Source organism: Cucurbita moschata, unplaced genomic scaffold (genome assembly GCF_002738365.1).
Source record: "Cucurbita moschata cultivar Rifu unplaced genomic scaffold, Cmos_1.0 Cmo_Scf00023, whole genome shotgun sequence".
NCBI lineage: Eukaryota > Viridiplantae > Streptophyta > Magnoliopsida > Cucurbitales > Cucurbitaceae > Cucurbita > Cucurbita moschata.
Window position 1 is genome coordinate 3,211,112 of NW_019268539.1, and position 21,758 is coordinate 3,232,869.

Genomic DNA, 21,758 nt, shown 5'->3' on the forward strand with positions numbered 1-21,758 from the left:
GGTTTCAAATTACAAAAGTTTGCAGTAAAACAACAAAATCATATATAGAAAGTAGCATCCAACAGATAGAACTGATAAACATATTAAGCAATGGAAGTGGCAATTAGAGACTAAATATGAAACAAACATATAGGAAGAATTGGTTGTAGAGTAACCCAGTAAGGAGAGGATTTGAAAAGCTGTTCTGTTAATTTTGAGCCAAATTCTAACAAAAAGAACTCAATAGCTTGTCTGAGGGAAAATAATGACCCAAACTCAATCATCCTAATGAACTTTATTTCTTAGGAACCTGAAAATGAGAACATAAGAACAAAGTAAATCTGGCCAATCAATCTGTAGCTCCATTTTATGGATGCAACATCTAACAAGATCCACAACGCCAGTTCATGAAAGACGAATAATGAAGCAAAACAGTCAATTGGTAGAGCATGAAAAAAATTATGCTCATTTTCTGCTGATTTCTGAGCATCAAGCAATTTCTCACAGGAAACAAACATAAAATAAGTTTACAACAGCTATCAAGAGTTTTATGAGAAGAAAATTCAATTGATTCTGAATTCCATTCATATAATTTTGCAACACAACTCTAACTCTCTAAAACCTCAGTCTCTAAACCCAATCAAAGGAAAAGAGGAACGGCATTGTACGCCATCCACATTCCACAATCAAATTACATCCAAAACCCATAAAAAACCCTAAACAGCAACAACATCATCGAGTAGCCTTAACCTGAAGCCATCAAGTAAATCATTTAGGAGCAGCAGTGGCCGGAGTACCAAGTAGACTCGCCTGCTGCATCTCGAGCTCATTGAACTGCTGCTCGCGATCCATCTCAATGATGAGCGGCACCACCAAAATGAGAAAAGTCGTCCCTGCAATCCACGCAGCTTTACCAGTACTACGGAGGAGTTTTTGGGTAACGAAGGCAGCGTCGGAAGCTGTGCTCTTCGCCCGCCGGACGATTTGGGAATCAGAGACGGAACGAGAAACCCTAGATAGAACGCCTAAATTCTCATCGCCATCGGTAATAGAAGGCCGCTTATTACCCCGAGACGCCATCGGTAATTGAAGCAGTGGAAGGAAGAATCGATGTGATCTAATCGATACACTGATCGCTTTCTCAACAGAGAGAGCTGAAAAAATTGAAACGAAAAATGAATTTAGGGTTTTGGATGAATGTCTGAAAATTTTGGGAAAATCTCTTATTTCTACAAGAAGCCCAATTTCAAACTTGATAAGGCCCATTACACAATTAAATTTTTTAGTCTAAATTAATTTTAAAAAATAAAGTTTCTTAAAAATTAAAATTACAAAAATACCCTTATTTTGATTTGTGACGTAAACTATTAATACTTTATTTAAAAAATACGGTTAGAAAGTCTTATTAATATCTTCAAATTATTTTAAGAACTTCAGTAATAATTAATACCACGTTTCAATAGTAACGAACTTTAAAAAATAATATTAAAAATAGAGATAATTTACGAGATGTCGATCGTTTTTTTCTATATATTTATGACAATTTTTTTAATGAATATTTTTAAATATAATATTATTATTATTTTTAATTTTTTTAAAAGGTTGAAAGGTATTAATAAAAATTTTTAAGGTTTCAAAAAACCTTCCAATAAAAAGCGAAGGGTATTTTTAAAATAAAATATTTACCCTAAAATTTTGTCGTTTAATCAATAATTTTGTCAAATTTTAAATAAATTTAATTTTATAAATTATTTATTCTCGATAACATTTTAAACCTTTGGAATGTAATGAAAAATAAATAAATATTTTACACAAGAAAAAAAAGAGTAAAAATTACAAAATAATTGGAATTCATAAGACCAATCAAAATGTGCCACGTCGGCCTCCAAATTTAGTTAATATCACTGCGAATTTGACTAAAAATAAAAAAAATAAAACGAAATCCTCCGTTCTTGTCGGCCCTCCCCTGCTTTTGGTTTCTACTTCCCTAACAAAACAGGGGAGGTTATCACAAATTCCTTCCTTTCCTTCCTCTTTTTCGGATTCTCCCCTTTAATGCTCTCCCCTCCACCCTCCTCCCCCTCGCCGGCGCCGTTGAGCCGGTCCCACCACTCTCCGACGTCGATCCAGCCACTTTCCCCAACGCCTAACCCTTCCCAACCATGTCGATATTGAACCCATTTCAGCTTCTAGAGCTGAATCTAATTTCCGCTCAGGATTTGGCACCGGTGTCTCGTTCGATGCGAACCTACGCCATCGCCTGGGTTCACCCTGACCGGAGACTCTCTACCCGTGTCGACACTCACGGCCACAACAACCCAACGTGGAACGACAAGTTCGTGTTCCGCGTTGACGACGAGTTCTTACATTCCGACACATCGGCGGTGATGATTGAAATCTACGCCTTGCATTGGTTTAAAGACATTCATGTTGGGACTGTTCGGATTCTTGTTGGGAATCTCTTCCCTACTCCGCCGCGATTACACCAGTTTAGTCAGCAGCCGCAAGTCGGGATGCGGTTTGTTGCTTTACAGGTCCGGCGGCCGTCCGGGAGGCCACAGGGGATTTTGAATATTGGGGTTGCTCTGCTTCATAGCTCGATGAGGAGTATGCCGTTGTACTCGCAATTGAGTACCTCGGCGATTGGGTACCGGAATCTTATGGGGGAGGAGGACCCATTTCGTAATCACCATGGGACTCCCACGGTGGTCACTCGGCCGGAGTTCCGGCGGTCGAAGAGCGATATTAGTTCCATGGTGGGGTCGACGGTTCGAGGCTCGGAAATGCTGGGAAAGGGGACAAAATCCAGAGCAAGTTCTATGGTGAATGGGTCGGAGATTACGCGGAAGAACAAGAAAAAGGGGAGATCCAAATCAAGCTCGATGATCAGTGGGTCCATTACGATCAGAAGAAGAGAGAAACCCAGGAAGGCTAATTCGATGATCAGTGGGTCAAGCTCTGCAATGGTAACCAAGAGGGAAAAAATCAAACAATCCAGCATTTTAAGCGGCTCTGAAGTTTACCCGGAGCCACCGCCGGAAAAACCAGTCCAGAAAATGAACACCGGCGACTCTCCGGCATGGAAAAAGCCATCCCAAGAGAAACCCATTTCGAAACATGGTCAAGAAACGCCGAATTCGAGGTTCGATAAAATGCCTTACGCGACGCCGCTCAGGACTCCACAGAGGCTGACCGGCGGCGGCGGTGGTACTGCCAGAGCAACACCAATGCACGAGAAATATGCGACACCGAGAAGATCAACGCCGATGAACGGGAAATCATCTTACCATAAACACAACGAATTTACCTACACAACGCCGAGGAAATCGTTTTTAGGCGGCGCGTTTTTGACGGAATCGGAGCTTGGTCCATCGCCGTCGGAGGTAGCTGCACAAATGGCGACGCAGAAAACCGACGACAGCAACGAAAGCTCGATTGTTGGTGGGTTGAGCTTAAACGACAGCATTGAGGGTCTACAGTCGAAGCTGGAGCGGTGGCGGACAGAGCTTCCACCGGTGTACGACCGCGGCGAGATTACAAGCTTTCCGCCGAGCGAAGACCATCCCGAACGCCGTCATAGCGACGGCGGCGGTTTATTTTCTTGTTTCAGCAATATTTGCGGCTGCGAATGCTCCATCGTCTGCGGCGGATCGCCAAAGACACCGAAGAAACCCCCCAACGGCCGTGTTACCCGTAGCCCGTCGGCAGGCCATTTGAGCTTCATGTAAAAAAAAAAAAATGGTTAGAAGACGAACCGGTCAAGGTCGCGTTGAACCCAACCGGCCCGCACCGAATTAAAATCAAACCGTAACGTAACAAAACGCAGCGTTTAATTTTTGAAAAAGACAAGTTTGACCCTACAGGATAAGGAGGAAAGACAATTTAGAGAGACAGCCAGGCAGTGTCAGTCACGTCAATCTACAATACGCCATTCTTTCTCTAAACTTGTTTTGGATTTTTTTATTTTTTATTTTTTTATTATTAAATTTCTAATAAATTTAAAAAAATATATATACTTTAAATCTAAAACAAAATGGGGAAGGAAAATTTTACTTCATTTTTTTTATAAATGTAATTGGATTGATTTGTGAATTTTTTGTTTATTTTAATGGAACCATTTGTTCATATATTCATGATCTCTCTATTTTTATGTGTATTCATTTTATTATTCTTCAATAAATAATAATAATAATAAATAATAATTCTTATGTGTTCCTGCATTTTCAAATTAATTTTAATTTCTTTAAATTCTAGTACTGAATTTGTTAAATTGGGATTTTTTTATTATTTATAAATAATATAAATTAGATTAAAGAAAATCATGAAAGGGAACCCTCAATCACAATCTCGAGCTAAGTTAGACATTAGGCAGACCAGTGAGGATATTGAATCTACAAAATGAGGATACTGGATTCACTATGGACTCCAACCCCCGAGTCATAAAGGGTATAATGAACATATCTGTCTCCACATTAGATCAAGAATAGAATTAGAGGAATCAAAAACCGCTAATTCAAGGCCATTGAACCAGCCCAACCAGCCAATATAACCGTATGAATAGGATACCAAGGCAAACCAATGAAGATGCTGGATCCACTATGGATCCTTCGTCGGTTGGAGAGAAGAACGAACGAAACATTTTTTATTACAAGGATGTGGAAACTCTCCCTAAAACCTAAAAAGAATAATATCCGCTGTATTCACTAGAACGGGAACAATTATTTAGTTTCCCATTATTTAGTTTTTTAGGGCACTCTTTTGTTTTTTAAATCATTAATATTATTCCACTTCATCACAGCCAATATAATTTTTTAGGTCAATAAGACAAAGGACCCATGTTTGGAGGGTCACAGGCCCGAGGTACGAGGAAATCATGCAGCAAAATAAGGCTGTCTCTAAAATTCCATATAAATTTAAATCCCATTTTCCATATTATTTTATATTTTTTTTAAGAAAAATTGAGCAAGATAATCCAACTCAGATTATAAGAGTTCCATTGTTAGTCATGTCAACCCACTAATTTGAAAATAGAATTACAGTTCAACCCGACCTAACATTATGCTACTTTTAAAAATATTAAGAATATTTACCATTCGTAACTAATGTTAATAATGTATGGTAAGTAGTTATAATTTTTTTAAAATAATTAAGAATAAAACAACTTAACAATCCAACTCGAAACTAAATATTTGAATTGTGAACTTTATTTCAATTGATCGAGTTACCCATTCGAAATTTTTTATTGGTTCGAAAAAAAAATTATATAGTAGAAAATGAATTTCGTGGAAAAAAAAAAAATATTTCACTAGGCAGTAATTTATGTTTTTTTTTTTTTTGAATTTCACTTTGCATGCTTATGGTTATTACTATGATATAGGTAAAAAAAAAGGCGAATTTACTTTAATTTCTATGGTTAAAATTTTTATAATTATTGTTAAATATATTGTAATAATAAAAGCGAAAATACTCCAAACTTACTTTTCCCATATTCATGCTTTGTCGGTAGCAATAGATTAAAAATTATAAATAAATCTAATTACTATTTATTAAAATAATTAAATTATGACTAATATAAAACGAGTATTAAATTTTATATTTATATGTAATAACAGTATTTTAATTTATATCAAATAGATATTAAAATATTAAAATTTTAATTTTATATTTAATTATATATATATATATATATTAATTTTAGAGGAGAGAAACTAATTTTACGAAAAATAATGGCCATTTTTTTAATTAAAAAAATGTCAAATGAAAGAGGGAAAAGTGGTGCCACCTGTTTACTTTCTAATACTGTCGGCTGACGTGGCCTCCAGGGAAGCATTCGCCCACGTGATTGGCCCCCACCTGTCCCCTGCTTTTCCTCCATTTACCAACTATTTTTCCTCCCAAGTTAAATTATAAATTTAATTTTATAAATAAATAAAAAATGTTAAATTACCCATTTAGTTCATAAACTTTTAAATGTAATTAATATATATATTTTTAGTTATTTTGTGTTTTATGTATCTGAATTTTAATTTTTTTAAAAATTAATTAATGAATATATAATTTTAATTTTATTCTAATCTAGTAAATTCATAAAAAAAATTTAAAAGATTATATACTAAATAAACATATATATATATATATATATATATATATATATATATTTTTTGTCTTTATTGATTCATTAACGTTTAATAAATAAATAATTAATTAACTTATAAATAGATTATTCTCTTATTTATCAAATGAAAATAATTTAAATAACCATTTACCATAACATCTGTCCAATTAATTTTTTATTTTTTTTTAAAATAGCTTTAAAAACAAAAGTAATAAATAGTTTAGTCATTTTAACTTTTTTTTAATTTTTTTATTTTGGAGGGTATTAATTTTTTAAATTGGACATTTAACTTTAATATTATTATAATTATTTGTCTTGAAAATAGTAGACAGCATAAAGGTATAAAGCAAAAAGAATAAAGTACAAAGAATTAAAATATGCCTTTTACCGCTAAAAAGAAAACATTTTTAACACCTTATTTATTGTGTAGATTAAGCGCTAATCCTTTTTAAGCTTTGTTAATTACAATATATATATATATATATTTATTTATTTATTTATTTATTTTCTATTTTGAGTAGGGTTTTAAAATTATTTCTAGAAGTATTTTCCAAATAAATAAACATGATTTTTTTACTACAAAAATACAATACAACGAGTATTCTAAAACGCTCAAAGAATATAAAATAAAACATTATTTTTTGTTTAATAATAATAATAATTATTATTATTTTATTTTATTTATTTATTATTTTATTTTTTATAACAACCTAACAGCATTTCAAGAGTTTCTCAGGATGTTAAAGCGCCGGTTACTGAATAGAGGTTTCCACATCTTTATAAGGAATATTTCGTTTTCTACTCCAACCAACGTGTGATCTCACAGTTCACCCCCTTGGAGGCTCGGAGTTCTTGCTGTCACACCGCCTGATGTCTAGCTTTAATACAATTTGTAACAGTTTAATCCCGCCGCTAGCAAATATTGTTCGCTTTTGTTCGTTATGTATTGCCGTCAATTTCATGGTTTTAAAACACGTCTACTAGAGAGAGGCTACTGATTCATTTCCCGCTCTAACAAATATAAATAGTCTTTTTTTTTTTTCTTTAAATAAGTATAATGAAAATTATGGAAATGATATCTTATTAAAAAAAAATGAAATGATTTAGCATGATACTAATTAAGACCAAAAGCCTATAAAAAATGAGACAAACTCCAATTATATCTAATTATACACAAAACTTAATTATTAGAGGAAAAAAAATTGCAATAAAGGAGTTAAGACCAACCGGGTCGGGATTCCAATTTCGGATTTGAAATATTTTTGAAAGTTCAAGAGTATTATTGAAATTTTTGAAAGATTCGAGGTATAGCACTAGATACTCTTTTGAAGTGCTAAGCTGTGCTCGATGTATTCACTATATAAATATAATATGCATACTCGAGAGTTTGATATTGTTAAATAAGTATATTGATTTGATTCTATCGAGACTTGAACTCGGGTGGATGAAATGAAAATTTTAAAATTAATTATTGGAATATAAAGATTAAATGAAATGTTTTGTTATTAATTAATGGGTTTGTTAGAATAAAGGAATATGATTGTTGTCGGGGAAAGGAGGAAGCATGGATTACTGGTATGAGTGGTAGGCTCACCACCAGACATCCTGACCCCATCGCTTCTTCTCTCTGTGCTCTGTTTTTCATCCTTTCCTCTGTTTTTCAATACCTTCTTAATCCCCTCACCTTCTTCCATTCTCTGTAACCTTCCTTCTCTAATTCTTTGTTTCTTCAATGGAATGTACTTTGGGCCTTTTCCGCACTTCTGGCGTTGGTGGGTCTGTTTCTGGGTCCGCCATTAACGATCCAAATGAGTCTAGAATGGAGATTTTTGAGAAAGATTTTGTGGGTAAGATTCCGATTGAGCCATCTCCTTGTCCTGCCTCTTCTGGCCTTGAATTGGGCCTTGGTTTAGCCGTTGGCGGCTGCGGGAAGGTTAGCGGTGGTACTTGGGGTGAGCGTGGTCGGATTTTGACTGCTCGGGATTTCCCTGTTCTTGGTGGCTCTTCTGTTTCTTCTTGTTCTTCCTCTTCTTGTTTCCATGGAAGAGAGAGTAATGGTTCTGTTGCTGTTTCTGGGACTAAACGAGCTGCTGATTCTGCTCCTAATGATGGAGGATCCCCCACTGCTCTCAAGTTAGTTCTGATTATCCCCTTTTGTTTGTTCTTATTAGCTATAAATTTACTGAAATTAAGATTGTTGCAAGGGAGTCCGACGTTGGCTAATTTAGAGAATGATGATGGGTTTATAATTAAGGAATGCGTCTCCATTGGCATGAGATCTTTAGGGGAAGTCCAAAGCAAAGCCATGAGAGCTTATGCTCAAAATGGACAATATCATGTCATTACGGAGTTTCGTGATTCCTAATATAGTATCTAACGTAGTCATGTCAATAGAATTCTCAAGTGTCGAACAAAGAAATTTCTAGCCTTGAAAGTGAAGTTGAAAGTGACTCATGTATTGAACAAAGGGTGTACTTTGTTCAGCGCTCTAGAGAAAGAAGTCGAGCCTCAATCAGGGGAGACTCTATGGTGTACTTTGTTCGAGGGGAGGATTGTTGAGGATGGTTAGGAATATATCTCTATTGGTATGAGGCGTTTCCCCTGGGGAAACCAAAAGCAAAACCATGAGAGCTATTGCTCAAAGTGGACAATATCATGGACAATATCATGCCATTGTAGAGGTTCATGATTCCTAACATGGTATCTAACTTAGCCATGTTAATAGAATTCTCAAATGTCGAACAAAGAAATTGCTAACCTCGAAGGTGTAGTCAAAAGTGACTCATGTGTCGAACAGATGGTATACTTTGTTCGAGAGCTCTAGAGAAAGGAGTCGAGTCGAGTCGAGTCTCGATTAAGGGGAGGCTGTTTGAGAGCTACATAGACCTCAGGAGAGGCTCTATAGTGTACTTTGTTCAAGGGAAGATTGTTGAGGATGGTTAGGAATATATCGCTATTGGTATGAGGCATTTTGGGGAAACCAAAAGCAAAACCACGAGAGCTTATGCTCAAAGTGGACAATATCATACCATTGTGAAGAGTCGTGATTCCTAACCGGAAAAACGATGGATTAATTTAGACTTTTGAGTTGTTTTCTGTTTTCTGATGAGCTTGTTGTAAATGTTTGTTTGAAAATGGAAGCAGTCAGGTTGTGGGATGGCCACCCATTAGGACATACAGGATGAACAGCTTGGTGAACCAAGCAAAGACAGCCAGGGCTGAGGAAGATGAGCAGTCCAAGGACAACAAAACATGTGATGTTGATGGAAAAGGGCACCTAGGATTTGTCAAAGTGAATGTCGATGGTGTTGTCATAGGGAGGAAAGTGGATATCAATGCCCATTCTTGCTATGAGACCTTGGCCCTTATGCTGGAGGACATGTTTTTCAAGTCCGATGGTTAGCTCTTGAAATTTCCAGGAACAAATATGTTCACTTTTTGCTTTGATTTATTTGTATTGTCATGCTGTTCTTCAGGGAAAAGTGGAGACAAGGAACAAGGACAGAAACTGTCTAAGCTTTTGGATGGATCCTCTGAGTTTGTGCTGACATATGAAGATAGAGAGGGGGATTGGATGCTTGTTGGAGATGTCCCTTGGAGGTATGTTTCTTTGTAGTCTAGATCTAATATCTATGTCGGGTTATGATCAGCTATATCGATGCCCGGATGCACGGTTTCGACTCTTGGTTCTAAAAGCTGAGCTAGTTGGATGAAAATTGGCATACTTAGTTCCCTTTAGTTCATGGAGTTCAGTCTATTGTGTCTTACGAACGAGGAAGATAACTTACTAAACGGTTTGAGATTTGAGAGGATCGTTTGTGTATCTGATTTCAATTGTTTAGATCAATGCATTGTTGGCTCTTGGTTCTAAAGTCTTGCTATGTTTTAAACATTTAAATTATTTGAATTGTGTCCTGTCATGTCCCATATTGGTTGGAGAGGAGAACAAAACACCCTTTATAAGAGTGTGGAAACCTTCCCCTAGCAGACGCGTTTTAAAGTTCTTGTTTCTAAAAGTCTTGCTATGTTTTAAACATTTGAACTGTGTCCCTGTGATGTCCCACGTTGGTTAGGGAGGAGAACAAAACACCGTTTATAAGGGTGTGGAAACCTTCCCCTAGCATACGCGTTTTAAAGTCTCGAGGGAAAGCTCAAAGAGGACAATATCTGCTAGCGGTGGTTCTGAGTTGTTGTAGTCCCACTTTTATGTTGTTCTTACAATAAGTTCATGACTTTCATTGATTAGGATGTTTTTGAGCTCTGTTCGAAGGCTTCGCATAATGAGGACGTCTGAAGCCAACGGACTAGGTATTCAATAAGCTCTTCTTGCGCTCGATTTCCTATCTTGTGCTCGTTTTACATGTTTCCTAAATCTAGCTTCATTGCAGCACCAAGATCTCAAGACAAGAAAGCGAAACAAAGGAGCAAGCCTATCTGAAAACCGCTACTATATGGCTCGGCTCGGGTACGTCCTAGATATACCCGAACGTGAAAAATGCACAGTTTGACTAGAGAAAAGAAGTAGAGAAGAGAATGAGAAATGGATTGCTGTGGTTTTTGGTTTCTTTGTTGGGTTTAGTTTTGGTGTTTTGGGGTTTTGTTTTGGGAGGTTTGATAGGCCATATGATTTTACCATACAAAAGTGTATACTTTGGGTGGATGCTTTCTCATACTGTACATAAGGGAACAACACTTTGATTGATATCTATGGAGCTTTGTTTGTTGCAATCTGTGGAGCTTTGTTCCTTGTTGATATGTAATTGTTTATGATTGGCTATGATATGTAATTGTTTATGATTGGCTATGACGGGCGGTGTGTACAAGGGCCTAGGTACATATTCACCACTGGCTAAGACGGACGGTGTGTATAAGGACTTGGGTACATATTCACCACTGGCTGAGACGGACGGTGTGTATAAGGACTTGGGTACATATTCACGACGACATGTTGATACGCGATTCCAATGAATTCCAACTTTATGTTCTCGAATTGTAGAGAACAATTAATTGTAGCATGCGTGTTGTCCGGCCCATAAGGGCCATGCGTAATTGATGTCGATCTCCAACTTCCTCCAATTTGAAAGGCTATTATATATGGTTGGAGATGATAGAAACAAGAGAAAAAGGAGTTAAATCAGTCCCGAGAGAGTGTGCCAATATGATCTTTAATGAGGTGCGGGAATTTGCAACCCGAGACCCCATGTCCTCTCTTTCCTACCCGCAACCCAAGAAGTTGACTTTGCCAACACAACATTAGGGTCGTCCTCTTCATTCTATGCTAACTCCGGCCTCGGGTTGGCTCCAAAAAATCATACCATCTCTTTGTTAAAGTGAATAATTGAAAAATTAAATTCTAAGACGGAGGGATCGTACCATTTGAGCCTTTTTTCATGCTTTTCTCGGGGGTCTAGAGAAAGCTGCAAGGATTATCCATTAATATATTTGATAAGACGGAGGCTTGTATCATACTTCAGCTAGAAATTATCATTCGGTCAATCTCGTGATGAAGAGATGTCTTTTCCAATCTTTCACTAAGAAAATAAGGGATAATAAGTGAGCGTTTGAATGAAGGGTTAGCTCTTTCGATCCAAGTGACACCGACACGTTTCTACATTTAAAATAGTAAAAAAAATGCAAAAAATTATATTTTATTCTAAAAAAAATTCATCAGAGGAAATTTCAGCAAAAATTTATCAGCGTTGAAGCAATTCTGCAGCTCTCCCTGTTCCTCTTCATACTGAAGACCTTGAAGGAAAGAAGAAGATCAAATTCTGGTTCAATATTTTACACACTAACCGTCGGCTCGAGCAACTCGACGCATTATACGTACCCGTTGAACAAAATCATCAGCTTTTGGCATTCAGTTTCTCAAGGAGGATCTTGTTTAGAAGCCCAGGATTTGCTTTACCTTTGGATGCTTTCATTACCTGTAAAAAGAGATTATTGTTTAAATATGTGAGCGAGGAAGAACAAGAACAAGAACGAGCAAGGACGGATTTATGATCGTGGTAAATTAAGTTTCGACTAGGATTCGCCTTCACCTGGCCAGCAAAAAAGCCTTGCAGCTTGGTTTTGCCACCGCGATATTGCTCGAGCTGCTTCGGATTCTCTGCCAATACTTTGTCCACCATTCTTTCTATCTCAGCAGGATCTGCAATCTGCCATTACAGAACAGCCAGAAACGAAGATCCTTTCGGTTCGTTATTCATATCGTAGTGTCGTTATCAAGTAAAACTATGAACCAGATATCCATTGCCTTCATTCCTTTTAACAATTAGTCTATATGATGTTCTAGTCCAAGGCTCAATCTTGTGATTGAATTGCATAAACCTTGCTGAGGCTACTATGCTAGTATATCTTTTGAGAGAAAACGAGCTGCAGTATATACCATTGTTAAAAGCAAAAATTGATGAACTACATTCACTGAGCAATGCTACACAACATGAATTATTCTCGAGTGGAAGTAAAAGTCTAAAAAACAATCAATTTAGCCACACGATGAGGCAAGCTCAAGTAATGATAACATGAAAGATACCGCTAGTAGATATTGTCCGCTATGGCCTGTTATGTGTTGCCAGCAGCCTTACGATTTTAAAACACGTCTACCAGGGAGAGGTTTCCACACCCTTATAAGGAATGCTTCGTTCCCCTCTCCAACCGATATGGAATCTCACAATCTACCCCCCTTGGGCCCAACGTCCTCGCTGGAACACCGCCCGATGTCTGGCTCTGATAGTGGAGCACGTGTATTGTTTTTGTTTTATGTCGAACAACCTGAAAGGCGTAGATACCAGTTGTGTGAGATTACTTACATTTATAGTATCAGAGCTAGACACCAGGTGGTGTGCCAGCAAGGACACTTGACCCCAAAGGGGTGGATTGTGAGATCTCACATCAGTTGGAGAGGGGAACGAAACATTCCTTACAAGGATATGAAAACCTCTCCCTAGCAAACACGTTTTAAAACCATGTGGTTGATAGCAATTCGTAACGTGCCAAAACGGACAATATCTACTAGCTGGTGAGCTTGGGCTTTTAAACGAAGGCAATGGATTTTTGAGATTAAACAACTTACCTGAACCAAATCCTTCTCTTTAATCATCCCCTTTACAGTTCCACCTTTAGCTAGCAACTCGAAAAGAATCTATACAGCATATGGAAAGAAAATGCATCAATAAGAGATGTTAACATTTAGACTAGAACCAATCAACAAATTTAAGGTACCAGTAACACTTTGAAGAACATTTTAAAGAAGTCCTTATGCAAGAAGAAAAACTTACCTCTTTCCCGATCTTTCCGCTAATAGTACCGCTTTTTATCGAAGCGATCAATTCAGCAAGCTCTTGGGGAGTGAGCTTTATGTCATTTATAGCCAACTTCTCATTTTTCATGTAGGCAGCAATATCACCCATTATCCAATTCGCAGCCAGCTTCACTTCGGCCCCCTTTGCAATAGTTGCATCAAAAAACTCAGCCACCTACGATGTCATGCAGCCAAAGTTACTGAGAAAGTGCAAAACTAATCAATTTTCATTTGAACTTTGGCTTGTTTTCCTTATAACTTTCCAGAACTCAAGGACACAAAAGGCCGTAACAGCCCAAGCCCAAGTCCAAGCCCACCGCTAGCAGATATTGTCCTCTTTGGACTTTCCCTTCCGGGCTTCCCTTCAAGGTTTTAAAACGTGTCTGCTAGGGAGAGGTTTCCACACTCTTATAAGGAATGTTTCGTTCTCCTCTCCAACCAATGTGGGAACTCACAATCCACCCCGTTTGGAGCCCAGCGTCCTCGCTGGCACACCGCTTGATGTCTGGCTCTGATACCATTTGTAACAACTGAGGCCCACCGCTAGCAGATATTATCCTCTTTAGACTTTCCCTTCCGGGGTTCCTTCAAGGTTTTAAAATGCGTTTGCTAGGGGGAGGTTTCTACACCCTTATAAGGAATGTTTCGTTCTCCTCTCCAACCAATATAGGATCTCATAAACATAAGGAACGGGTAACAGCTAAGGGCATTCCTTCTAATTCAACTTAAAAGTACTTTTTTTTTTGCCTCTACTTGCTGCGAACATTTGCTCCCTTCTTTTTAAGAAAATTCCTTTGAAGCCGGAAACTTCCCCTGTGAATTGCTCTCCCACCTTTCTACAAGGTGTTTTTAGAGTTAATCAAATAATGGTTGCCATTATAATAACTTCATTGCAATACCCAAAACCAACTTATTGAGTGTGTATAAATTCTCAGGTAACTCACACTAATGTCATTTGCCAGGAAAAGCACGTCCTGCATGCTCAGTCCCATACTCTCGTATCTTCTACGCTTCGTTTCGGGAAGTTCAGGCAAAGAATCACCGATATTCTCAACGTATTCTTTTGTGAGGATGACTTCTGGAAGATCAGGCTCTGGAAAATATCGATAATCAGAAAGTCCTTCCTTTTTCCTCATTGTAATTGTTTTCTAAGCAATAATACACAGGTGAGCACATGAGTTGACAATAATAAAAAGAAATCATCATAAGTTATGCCGATGATAATCGAGTGTACGAAAAAAGTACGAAAAACCTGAGCGCCTTCTTCCCAGAGTCTGGTTTCCTGTATAATTTGATCACTTTGGCCTTGACTATGGAGAAGCACTTGTCTTGAAATTTCAAAATCAATTGCTCTGCTCACTGATGAAAATGAGTTCAAGTTTTTTATCTCCACCTGCAAATCAATGAGTGTGATTAAATATATAATAAGACTGCACAATGCAATTAGTTTTCTCCTACTCACCATTAAATTCTTCTTATCCTCACATTTAGTCCCTCTTCCCCACAACTTCTCACTTTCAACAACTAACTATTGTTTGAGACACTTCGATCAATAGACCAACGAAAAGAAGTACACATAGTTTCACAAACATAAGTTCAAGTTGTATGCGCTATAACAATCGAATCAAAGTAGCGTACCAGCCCAAGCCCACCGCTAACAGGTATTGTCTTCTTTGGGCTTCCCCTCAAGGTTTTTAAAACGTGTCTACTAGAGAGAGGTTTCCAGACCCTTATAAAGAACGCTTCGTTCTCCTCCCCAACCAATGTGGGACCTCACAATCCACCCCCTTCATGGCCCAACGTTCTCGCTGGCACTCGTTACCCTCTCCAATCGATGTGGGATCTCACAATTCACCTCCCTTTGGGGCCAACGTCCTCGCAGACACACCGTCCGGTGTTTGACTCTGATATCATTCGAAATGGAAACCCCAAAGAGGACAATATCAACTAGTGGTGAGCTTGAGCTATTACACTAATTATTGGTGGTTGATAATTATAAGGAAGCCAAAGAATAATTGAGCCTCAACCACCCATCCAACTAAAACGTAATGACAGGGGAAAAGACGATGATCGAGTCATTTCATCCAATCAAAAGATGCTTCAAAACTTGCAAGGTTTCAACAATATTCTTGCAGAGTCATACTACTGAGACTACCTACCAAATCATGAAACACTTAAGTGTCTTCGAAACAATACTTTTGAGAGAACTAAGCTACCTTTGTTCCAAACTGTGACTGCCCAATAGGACGAACCGAGACATTCACATCACACCGAAGCGAACCTTCTTGCATGTTTCCATTACTTACACCCAAATATCGAACCAACTTCTGCAATTCTGCAGCATACTCCGCAGCCTCAATCCCAGTTCTCATGTCAGGTTCAGAAACAATCTCAAGCAAAGGGACTCCTGCTCTGTTTAAGTCAACCTGCAAATACTTTAAACAATCAATATAACAGCCAAGGACAATTATTTCAACATATATACACATAAAAGCACGCCATAATGAAATTCATTTATTGAATCTGTTAAGACCATAGGCTAAGATATTTGCTTGAAATAAGGATCATAATAAACATAAGATGGGAGATTCAAACTTATTTCCTGAGAGTAGCTTCCACTTTCAGAGTGAAGCAGCTTTCCTGCATCCTCTTCCATGTGAACCCTGGTGATACCAAACCGCCTATGCCCGCCACCATACTCGAGAGGAAGATCAAGATCAATATAACCGCCGCTCGCAATTGGAATATCAAATTGAGAGATTTGGTAGCCCTTAGGAAGGTCAGGGTAAAAGTACTGTTTCCTATCAAATTTTGAGTTGAAAGATAACCTGCAGTTTAGTGCAAGACCCAACTTCACCGCAAACTCAATCACTTTTGAGTTCAAAACAGGCAAGGCACCTGGAAGCCCCATACAAATGGGGCAGATATTAGTGTTTGGGGAAGAACCATAATTGTAAGGACAGCTACAGAAGGCCTTGGTGAAAGTGGAGAGCTGGACATGGGTTTCAATACCAATAATTGCTTCATAGTTCTTGGAAATTTGATCAATAATCTGTTTATCAAAATGTGGTGAAATCGCTGTAGGCCTTTTCTTTTCTTGAGTTGCTGTTTGGGATTGCGAGGCTTTCACAGAAAAATACAAAACTCTCCTCCTTTGAGTAAACAAAGCAGCAGGGTGAAGCAACAAAGATTGAGATCGAATGCATCGCAGTGCTGCAAATGCCATTTCTGTAGTGCCTAATCTTCTTCCAGCATCAAACAGTTCAAGAACACAGCTGCAAATCAACGAAAACAGCTAAAAATGAAGAACCCCATGAAGATTTCAAGCTTTGAAGGCAATTTAAATCAAATTAAGAAGCACACATCATAAGCGGGGTACGAAACAATGCAGCAGAGAAATTAAAACGATATCAATGATAGAAACAATCAAAGATTCACAAGCAGAAATGAGAACAGGAGAATAAAAGGGGATGTTCAAAGAAATCCAGACTAACCCAAATGAAAATCTGCCGCCGGCGCGATCAACTTCCGCAGTTCGACGTGGGTGCTTCTCTTAAAGAAACATCGGCCACCCTATCTTACGGCTTCTCACTGAAATTCCAAGGAGCCACCCAGTTACCACCATGAGTTCGAGGAGACATTTTCATTTTCCCTATTAAACTTATTTTAAAAAATAAATATATAAATAATTTTAAAAAAAATCTACTAATTTAAAGAAATTTTATTAAATTTTAATATTTTCTTTATGATAGAAACGATAAAATTAAATTAAATTATTACTTATGAAAATTTATAAACTAAATTATTACAAATTAAAAAGGAGGCAAGTGTTACTTATATTTTTAGTCCAGGCTTAACATTATATTTCTATACTTTTAATTTTTTTAATATTTAATTTTAGTCATTAAAAGCTAATAACTTTAATAATTATCTATAATTATATTATTTGTTTTCAACTGGAAAATAGCTCAATAATAATTAACAAATTTCCTGCTCCGAAGAAAATAAATATCTTAATTAATTTGTAGATAATTTTAGTTGTGATTAAAAAAAAAATTTGTTTGACTTGTGGTCGATGTTTAATCAAAGGAATTAAGACATTATTTACTGTATCACCGTCAGCCTCACAATTTTAAAACACGTCTACTGAGGAGAGGTTACCTCTTATTTTAGTGTGTGCTTCTGGAGGAGCACGTATGCAAGAAGGAAGTGTGAGCTCCCCTCCCATGTTGATAATCCTGCCCTCATTTTTTTCGTGGCCATATCTTTCGTTTCATTTATTATAGAATAATCACAATCACTTTTTACTTTTTCCATACCTTTATAATGAATGTTTCTTTTCCCTCACACAATCCATAAACATCGGATCAAATTGGAACCATATAGAGAAGATTACCATGACCCTAGTACAAGGACGGCACACACAAATCAAGAAAAGGTATCATAGCTATACCGAATGGTGTGCCAGTGAGGATGCTGGGTCCCGTTGGAATTGGTTGGAGAGGAGAACGAAACATTCCTCCTTAATAGACGCGTTTTAAAACTTTGAGATTGCCGACGATACATAACGAGCTAAAACGGCAATACTTACTCGCAGTAAACTTGGTAGAGCATAAAATGCGATAAAAAGATGAAGGACCAATCATATATCTATTGCACCATTTATGAACACAAATCCATATCTAATCTAAAAGTGTTAACAAATCATATACCTTCCAGTAAGTTGGAAAGAGCATAAGATGCAGTTATGTTTGTAGTCGTGTTCTTGGGAACAGAGAGAACTCACACCTCACCTCCCACAATAATGAGACATAATTCTCTTTATTCTTTATTCTTTCTTCTGCTGCCATATCATCATCAAACCACACACACAACAAAAGAAACCACTTTTCAGCCTCACTGGATAACAAATCTGCACCGTTTGATCAACTTCGAGATGCATTCCCAGAGGGGGTTCGAAAAGAACCCCATTGACAAGTGTCCTAACACGTGTGCCTGTAACAAAGCATGCAACACAGATGGTCTACACGTGTCTGTAATGTCCGAAGCTTTGTTCCCCTATATATGTCTCATTACTACATGCTCTGGTCGATGTGGGAATGTATTAAAAGCTTTTGCCTTATCTGCTTTCGGTTTGTGATAATATCATCATCATCATCTTTGCAGCTGTTGTTTATTTCTGGTTTTTGGAGACAGGAAAGATGGCTCAAACCATGGGAAGGAACATGGCAGCTCCATTGCTGTTTCTCAACTTGATCATGTATTTTATTCTGCTTGGGTTTGCTAGTTGGTGTATTAATAGATACATCAATGGCACAACCTACCATCCTAGTAAGTTTTGCTTTTCAATGTTTGGAGTCTTGCATCAAGTTGTGTAGTTCTTGGTGTCTTTTCAACCATGTTCTTTTGATTATTTGATCATTTTCCGTCCTTGAGAATGTACTTGACAGTCTACTTAACAAACTCATCGTTGGTAGATATTCGTCCTTTTTGGACTCGCTTTCGAGCTTTAACTTCGAAGTTTTTAAAACGAAAAACGCTTTAGGTTAGGAAGAGATTTTTACATGCTTTTCCCTAAGGTCTATAAAACCTTCTTCCAAGGAGGAATGTATTTTCACACGCTTTCTCAACTTTTTTTAAGGATACATTTGCTGCGGAGAGATTTTAGGATGCTTTAAAACGTGTCTAGGAAGAGATTTTCCCACACTTTTTTTCAACGTCTTTAAAACATGTCTTCTGCATGCTAGGGAGAGATTCTAGGACGTCTAGAAAGAGATTTGTAGACTTTCACACGCTCTCCTCCTTAAAACACATCTGCTGGGGAGAGATTATGTTTGTTCTTAGTGGGAAAAAAATGCAAAAGCTCTCTTAAACACAAATTGTCAGGTTTTACAAGCATAATTATGCTAATCATGACCTATGCTTGGATTGTTCGGCCTCATTTTTTTTTTTTTAACCCAAAGAACAGACATTGACGGTTGTTTTTGGACTGGACAAGGTATGGGAGGCAACGGAGCGACGCCGTTTTTCTTGACATTTGCAATGCTAACAGCAGTTATGGGAGTGGCATCAAAACTGGCTGGACTCTACCATATCAGAGCTTGGAGGAGCGACAGCCTCGCCGGCGCAGGATCAACTTCATTGCTCACTTGGGCTGTAACTGTTCTAGCTTTTGGGTAACTTTCTACAACTTTCACAACCATTTCTCTTCTTTTTAGAGAAGTAATTCCAAGATTCCTTTTCACTTCCCTTTCCGCAGCTTGGCCTGCAAGCAAATCAGCATAGGAGGCCACAGAGGGTGGAGGCTGAGAGTTGTGGAAGCTTTCATAATAATATTGACCATCACCCAGCTTCTGTATCTGCTCCTGCTCCACGCTGGGATCTTCAGCCGCCGCTACGGCCCTGGTTATTGGGATACCGACTATGGCATGGGCGGAGGAACTGCAGTTCCTGGAGAGCCTCCCAAGGGAACTGCCGGGACCAGGGTGGTTTAGAACAGATGGTTGTTATGTATGATATCAGTTGGTTTGTTTTTCTCCTGCTTTGTTTTCGTGGAAGGACGCATAGTTTCTGGTTCTGTCATCTCTTTCAAAACCTCAATGTAGGATGTTTAATAAGAGATTGGGATGTTTCACCTTGAAACAAGAGCAACACTAAACCAATATATGTAACCAATAATGAACTGCCATTTTCATAACAAGAAGATAAGCCTATATAGAACACTAATTAATAAAATGCAAAACGCCGTTGAAGGCGGTTGCAACACTTTCTCAAGTCTAGAAGGATTGAGAAATAGAATTACCTGCGATATCATCTTAAGGGTGAATCAAGGTTGTTCAATCATAATCATGAAGCACATTTATCGGTCCCATAGGCCAATCCAACTTAAAAACTAAGAACGGTGGCTAGTCTAAATTTCGGGAGTAAGAGAACTACATATTAGACAAAAATTGTGTACTAAGTACTACTCAAACGAGCATTGCTTGGTAATTTGTGAACTAAATACTAACACTGCCAAAGACGTACATTCTCGAACTAATAATCTTTAACCTGATGCTGATCAAGGGAAAGTGTCAACAAGGGTGGTAACTGATTTGATTGATGAATTGGGTCCGCAGATTTTGATGTTAAAATGACGCCCCCAAACATATATGAGGCGAAGGTTATCAAGGATGTGAATAAATCAACAAATTTCATTTCCAACCTCAAAAGCCAGAGAGCAAAACTGGGACAGAAATTGTAAAGGTTGCACTTACTTCTCTTCACTTTTATCCGGTGCTTTCGTTGATGAAACCTTCCTTGCGACCTTCGAACCCAGGGCGCATAAGTTTCTTCTCCCTCTTGGCAATACGTTTCATCTTCTTATCATGGATTTTCTGAGCTATGTTTCCTGATCTCTTTTGTTGTCTTTCTGATTTCATCTTTTGGGTGGTTTCAATCCTTCCTTTCCATTTCTCAATACTCTTCAGCTGCTGTTTCTTTTCTTTCCGTAAGCTCTTCATCAGACGCTGAGGATCATCATGAACTTTAACCCCAGCAGCTCTACTTGTTGCTGCTTTCCAAGAATGCTTCTTCAATATTATCTCGCCCGTTTCAGGGTCCTTCTTTGCTTCCTCCAACTTTTTTGCCTTTTCAAGCTCCTTCAGCTTGGAGAGTTTTCTCTTCTTACTCTTGCCGTCCTCTTCTTCAGTTCCTAGTTTAACATGACCAAACGCAAGTTCTTTGGTGGCCTCCTCTACGTTCCTCTCCATTTCGACCCTTGATTGGGTAGTGACTAATTTTTTGTCCTCAGACTCACTTTCTCTCATGCGCTTCTTCTGGAAAAGTTCCCTTCTCTCGTTTCTTTCATTTCTCTTCTTTTCCCTGTTTGAACATCCTGTATTTCTATTCCCCCGGAACTCCTCAATTTTTCGATGAAGCCGTTGTCTAAGTTCTTCATATGTCACTGACCGGTCATCACCACCCAACCCAGATGCCATTGGCTTAACATCCTCTTCATCACCATCACTCTCATTTTTCAACTTTTCATTTTCTAAGCTTTCTTTAAGCAAATCAAGGGTTGATTTAGAAGACTTTTCCGGATCCATTCGATCTCTTCGTACTTTCTTAAGGTTTTCCTTTGATTCCTTCTTAGCCGTTGCCTTTTCCGTCTTGCTAAGGCCCTGAAACCAAGGTTTTTCTTTTTCATCAGTAGGTAAGTAGAACCTCGCTGGGATAAGTTCCACTAACTTGTCAAAGAACAATGCATGCCCATGGATAGTGGACTTCAGATCAACGCCGGAATTAGAAACTGCGGCAGTCTTCTGCTTTTTCTTCTTCACCTGAAACCATTAAATAAAAACGGGGGGGGGGGGGGGGGGG

General features: G+C 38.0%; 6 protein-coding genes and 1 pseudogene across 10 annotated transcripts in view; 4 read left to right on the plus strand and 3 right to left on the minus strand.

Annotated features, from left to right (window-relative positions):
- Window positions 1–421: 421 nt before the first annotated feature.
- On the minus strand, window positions 422–11,297 carry LOC111460199 (mitochondrial import receptor subunit TOM9-2-like). The gene is made up of 2 exons (XM_023103336.1): window positions 11,292–11,297; window positions 422–1,180 (listed from the first exon to the last, which is right to left on the minus strand). Exons 1-2 carry the CDS (start codon window positions 11,294–11,296, stop codon window positions 748–750), a joined length of 438 nt encoding a protein of 145 aa, XP_022959104.1. The 5' UTR covers window position 11,297; the 3' UTR covers window positions 422–747.
- LOC111460196 lies at window positions 2,017–3,864 on the plus strand. The gene has a single exon (XM_023103332.1). It carries the CDS (start codon window positions 2,142–2,144, stop codon window positions 3,705–3,707), a length of 1,566 nt encoding a protein of 521 aa, XP_022959100.1. The 5' UTR covers window positions 2,017–2,141; the 3' UTR covers window positions 3,708–3,864.
- Window positions 7,657–10,822, plus strand: LOC111460198 (auxin-responsive protein IAA13-like). Of its 2 annotated transcripts, none has more exons than XM_023103334.1 (5): window positions 7,657–8,227; window positions 9,236–9,492; window positions 9,571–9,694; window positions 10,341–10,402; window positions 10,483–10,822. In XM_023103334.1, the coding sequence occupies exons 1-5, from the start codon at window positions 7,827–7,829 to the stop codon at window positions 10,530–10,532; spliced, it is 894 nt and encodes a 297-aa protein (XP_022959102.1). In that variant the 5' UTR covers window positions 7,657–7,826; the 3' UTR covers window positions 10,533–10,822. The 2 variants fall into 2 exon arrangements, with proteins under 2 accessions (XP_022959102.1, XP_022959103.1); XM_023103335.1 differs by having other exon boundaries at window positions 7,658–8,227; window positions 9,239–9,492.
- A 298-nt stretch (window positions 11,298–11,595) lies between the features above and the next one.
- On the minus strand, window positions 11,596–17,029 carry LOC111460195 (glutamyl-tRNA(Gln) amidotransferase subunit B, chloroplastic/mitochondrial-like). 4 transcript variants are annotated; one of them, XM_023103331.1, is made up of 10 exons: window positions 16,892–17,029; window positions 16,000–16,672; window positions 15,614–15,823; window positions 14,650–14,790; window positions 14,342–14,545; window positions 13,375–13,572; window positions 13,170–13,238; window positions 12,136–12,252; window positions 11,925–12,021; window positions 11,596–11,831 (listed from the first exon to the last, which is right to left on the minus strand). In XM_023103331.1, the coding sequence occupies exons 2-9, from the start codon at window positions 16,621–16,623 to the stop codon at window positions 11,941–11,943; spliced, it is 1,644 nt and encodes a 547-aa protein (XP_022959099.1). In that variant the 5' UTR covers window positions 16,624–16,672; window positions 16,892–17,029; the 3' UTR covers window positions 11,596–11,831; window positions 11,925–11,940. The 4 variants fall into 4 exon arrangements, with proteins under 4 accessions (XP_022959099.1, XP_022959097.1, XP_022959098.1 ...); XM_023103329.1 differs by having other exon boundaries at window positions 11,596–11,839; XM_023103330.1 differs by having other exon boundaries at window positions 11,921–12,021.
- Window positions 17,030–17,734: 705 nt separating this feature from the next.
- LOC111460481 lies at window positions 17,735–17,848 on the plus strand (annotated as a pseudogene).
- Window positions 17,849–18,489: 641 nt separating this feature from the next.
- LOC111460317 lies at window positions 18,490–20,032 on the plus strand. The gene is made up of 3 exons (XM_023103520.1): window positions 18,490–18,728; window positions 19,396–19,573; window positions 19,657–20,032. The coding sequence occupies exons 1-3, from the start codon at window positions 18,599–18,601 to the stop codon at window positions 19,889–19,891; spliced, it is 543 nt and encodes a 180-aa protein (XP_022959288.1). The 5' UTR covers window positions 18,490–18,598; the 3' UTR covers window positions 19,892–20,032.
- Window positions 20,033–20,182: 150 nt separating this feature from the next.
- LOC111460316 (arginine and glutamate-rich protein 1-B-like) overlaps window positions 20,183–21,758 on the minus strand; it is a 12,597-nt gene continuing 11,021 nt past the window's right edge. The window contains exon 3 of the mRNA XM_023103519.1: window positions 20,183–21,718. Within this exon, the coding sequence (XP_022959287.1) occupies window positions 20,666–21,718 (1,053 nt within the window). The 3' untranslated portion in view covers window positions 20,183–20,665. The remainder of the gene's footprint in view (window positions 21,719–21,758) is intronic.

Bases quoted from the DNA above. Each gene is read 5' to 3' on its own strand.
- LOC111460196 (XM_023103332.1), top strand. From the start codon at position 2,142: ATGTCGATATTGAACCCATTTCAGCTTCTAGAGCTGAATCTAATTTCC.
- LOC111460198 (XM_023103334.1), top strand. From the start codon at position 7,827: ATGGAATGTACTTTGGGCCTTTTCCGCACTTCTGGCGTTGGTGGGTCT. The intron at 9,493-9,570 runs GTTAGCTCTTGA...GCTGTTCTTCAG, and splicing joins CATGTTTTTCAAGTCCGATG to GGAAAAGTGGAGACAAGGAA. The intron at 9,695-10,340 runs GTATGTTTCTTT...TTCATTGATTAG, and splicing joins GTTGGAGATGTCCCTTGGAG to GATGTTTTTGAGCTCTGTTC.
- LOC111460195 (XM_023103331.1), bottom strand. From the start codon at position 16,623: ATGGCATTTGCAGCACTGCGATGCATTCGATCTCAATCTTTGTTGCTT. The intron at 15,824-15,999 runs GAAATAAGTTTG...AAGTATTTGCAG, and splicing joins AAAGTGGAAGCTACTCTCAG to GTTGACTTAAACAGAGCAGG. The intron at 12,022-12,135 runs GTGAAGGCGAAT...CTCTTTTTACAG, and splicing joins AAGGCTTTTTTGCTGGCCAG to GTAATGAAAGCATCCAAAGG.
- LOC111460317 (XM_023103520.1), top strand. From the start codon at position 18,599: ATGGCTCAAACCATGGGAAGGAACATGGCAGCTCCATTGCTGTTTCTC. The intron at 18,729-19,395 runs GTAAGTTTTGCT...GGACTGGACAAG, and splicing joins TGGCACAACCTACCATCCTA to GTATGGGAGGCAACGGAGCG. The intron at 19,574-19,656 runs GTAACTTTCTAC...CCCTTTCCGCAG, and splicing joins GTAACTGTTCTAGCTTTTGG to CTTGGCCTGCAAGCAAATCA.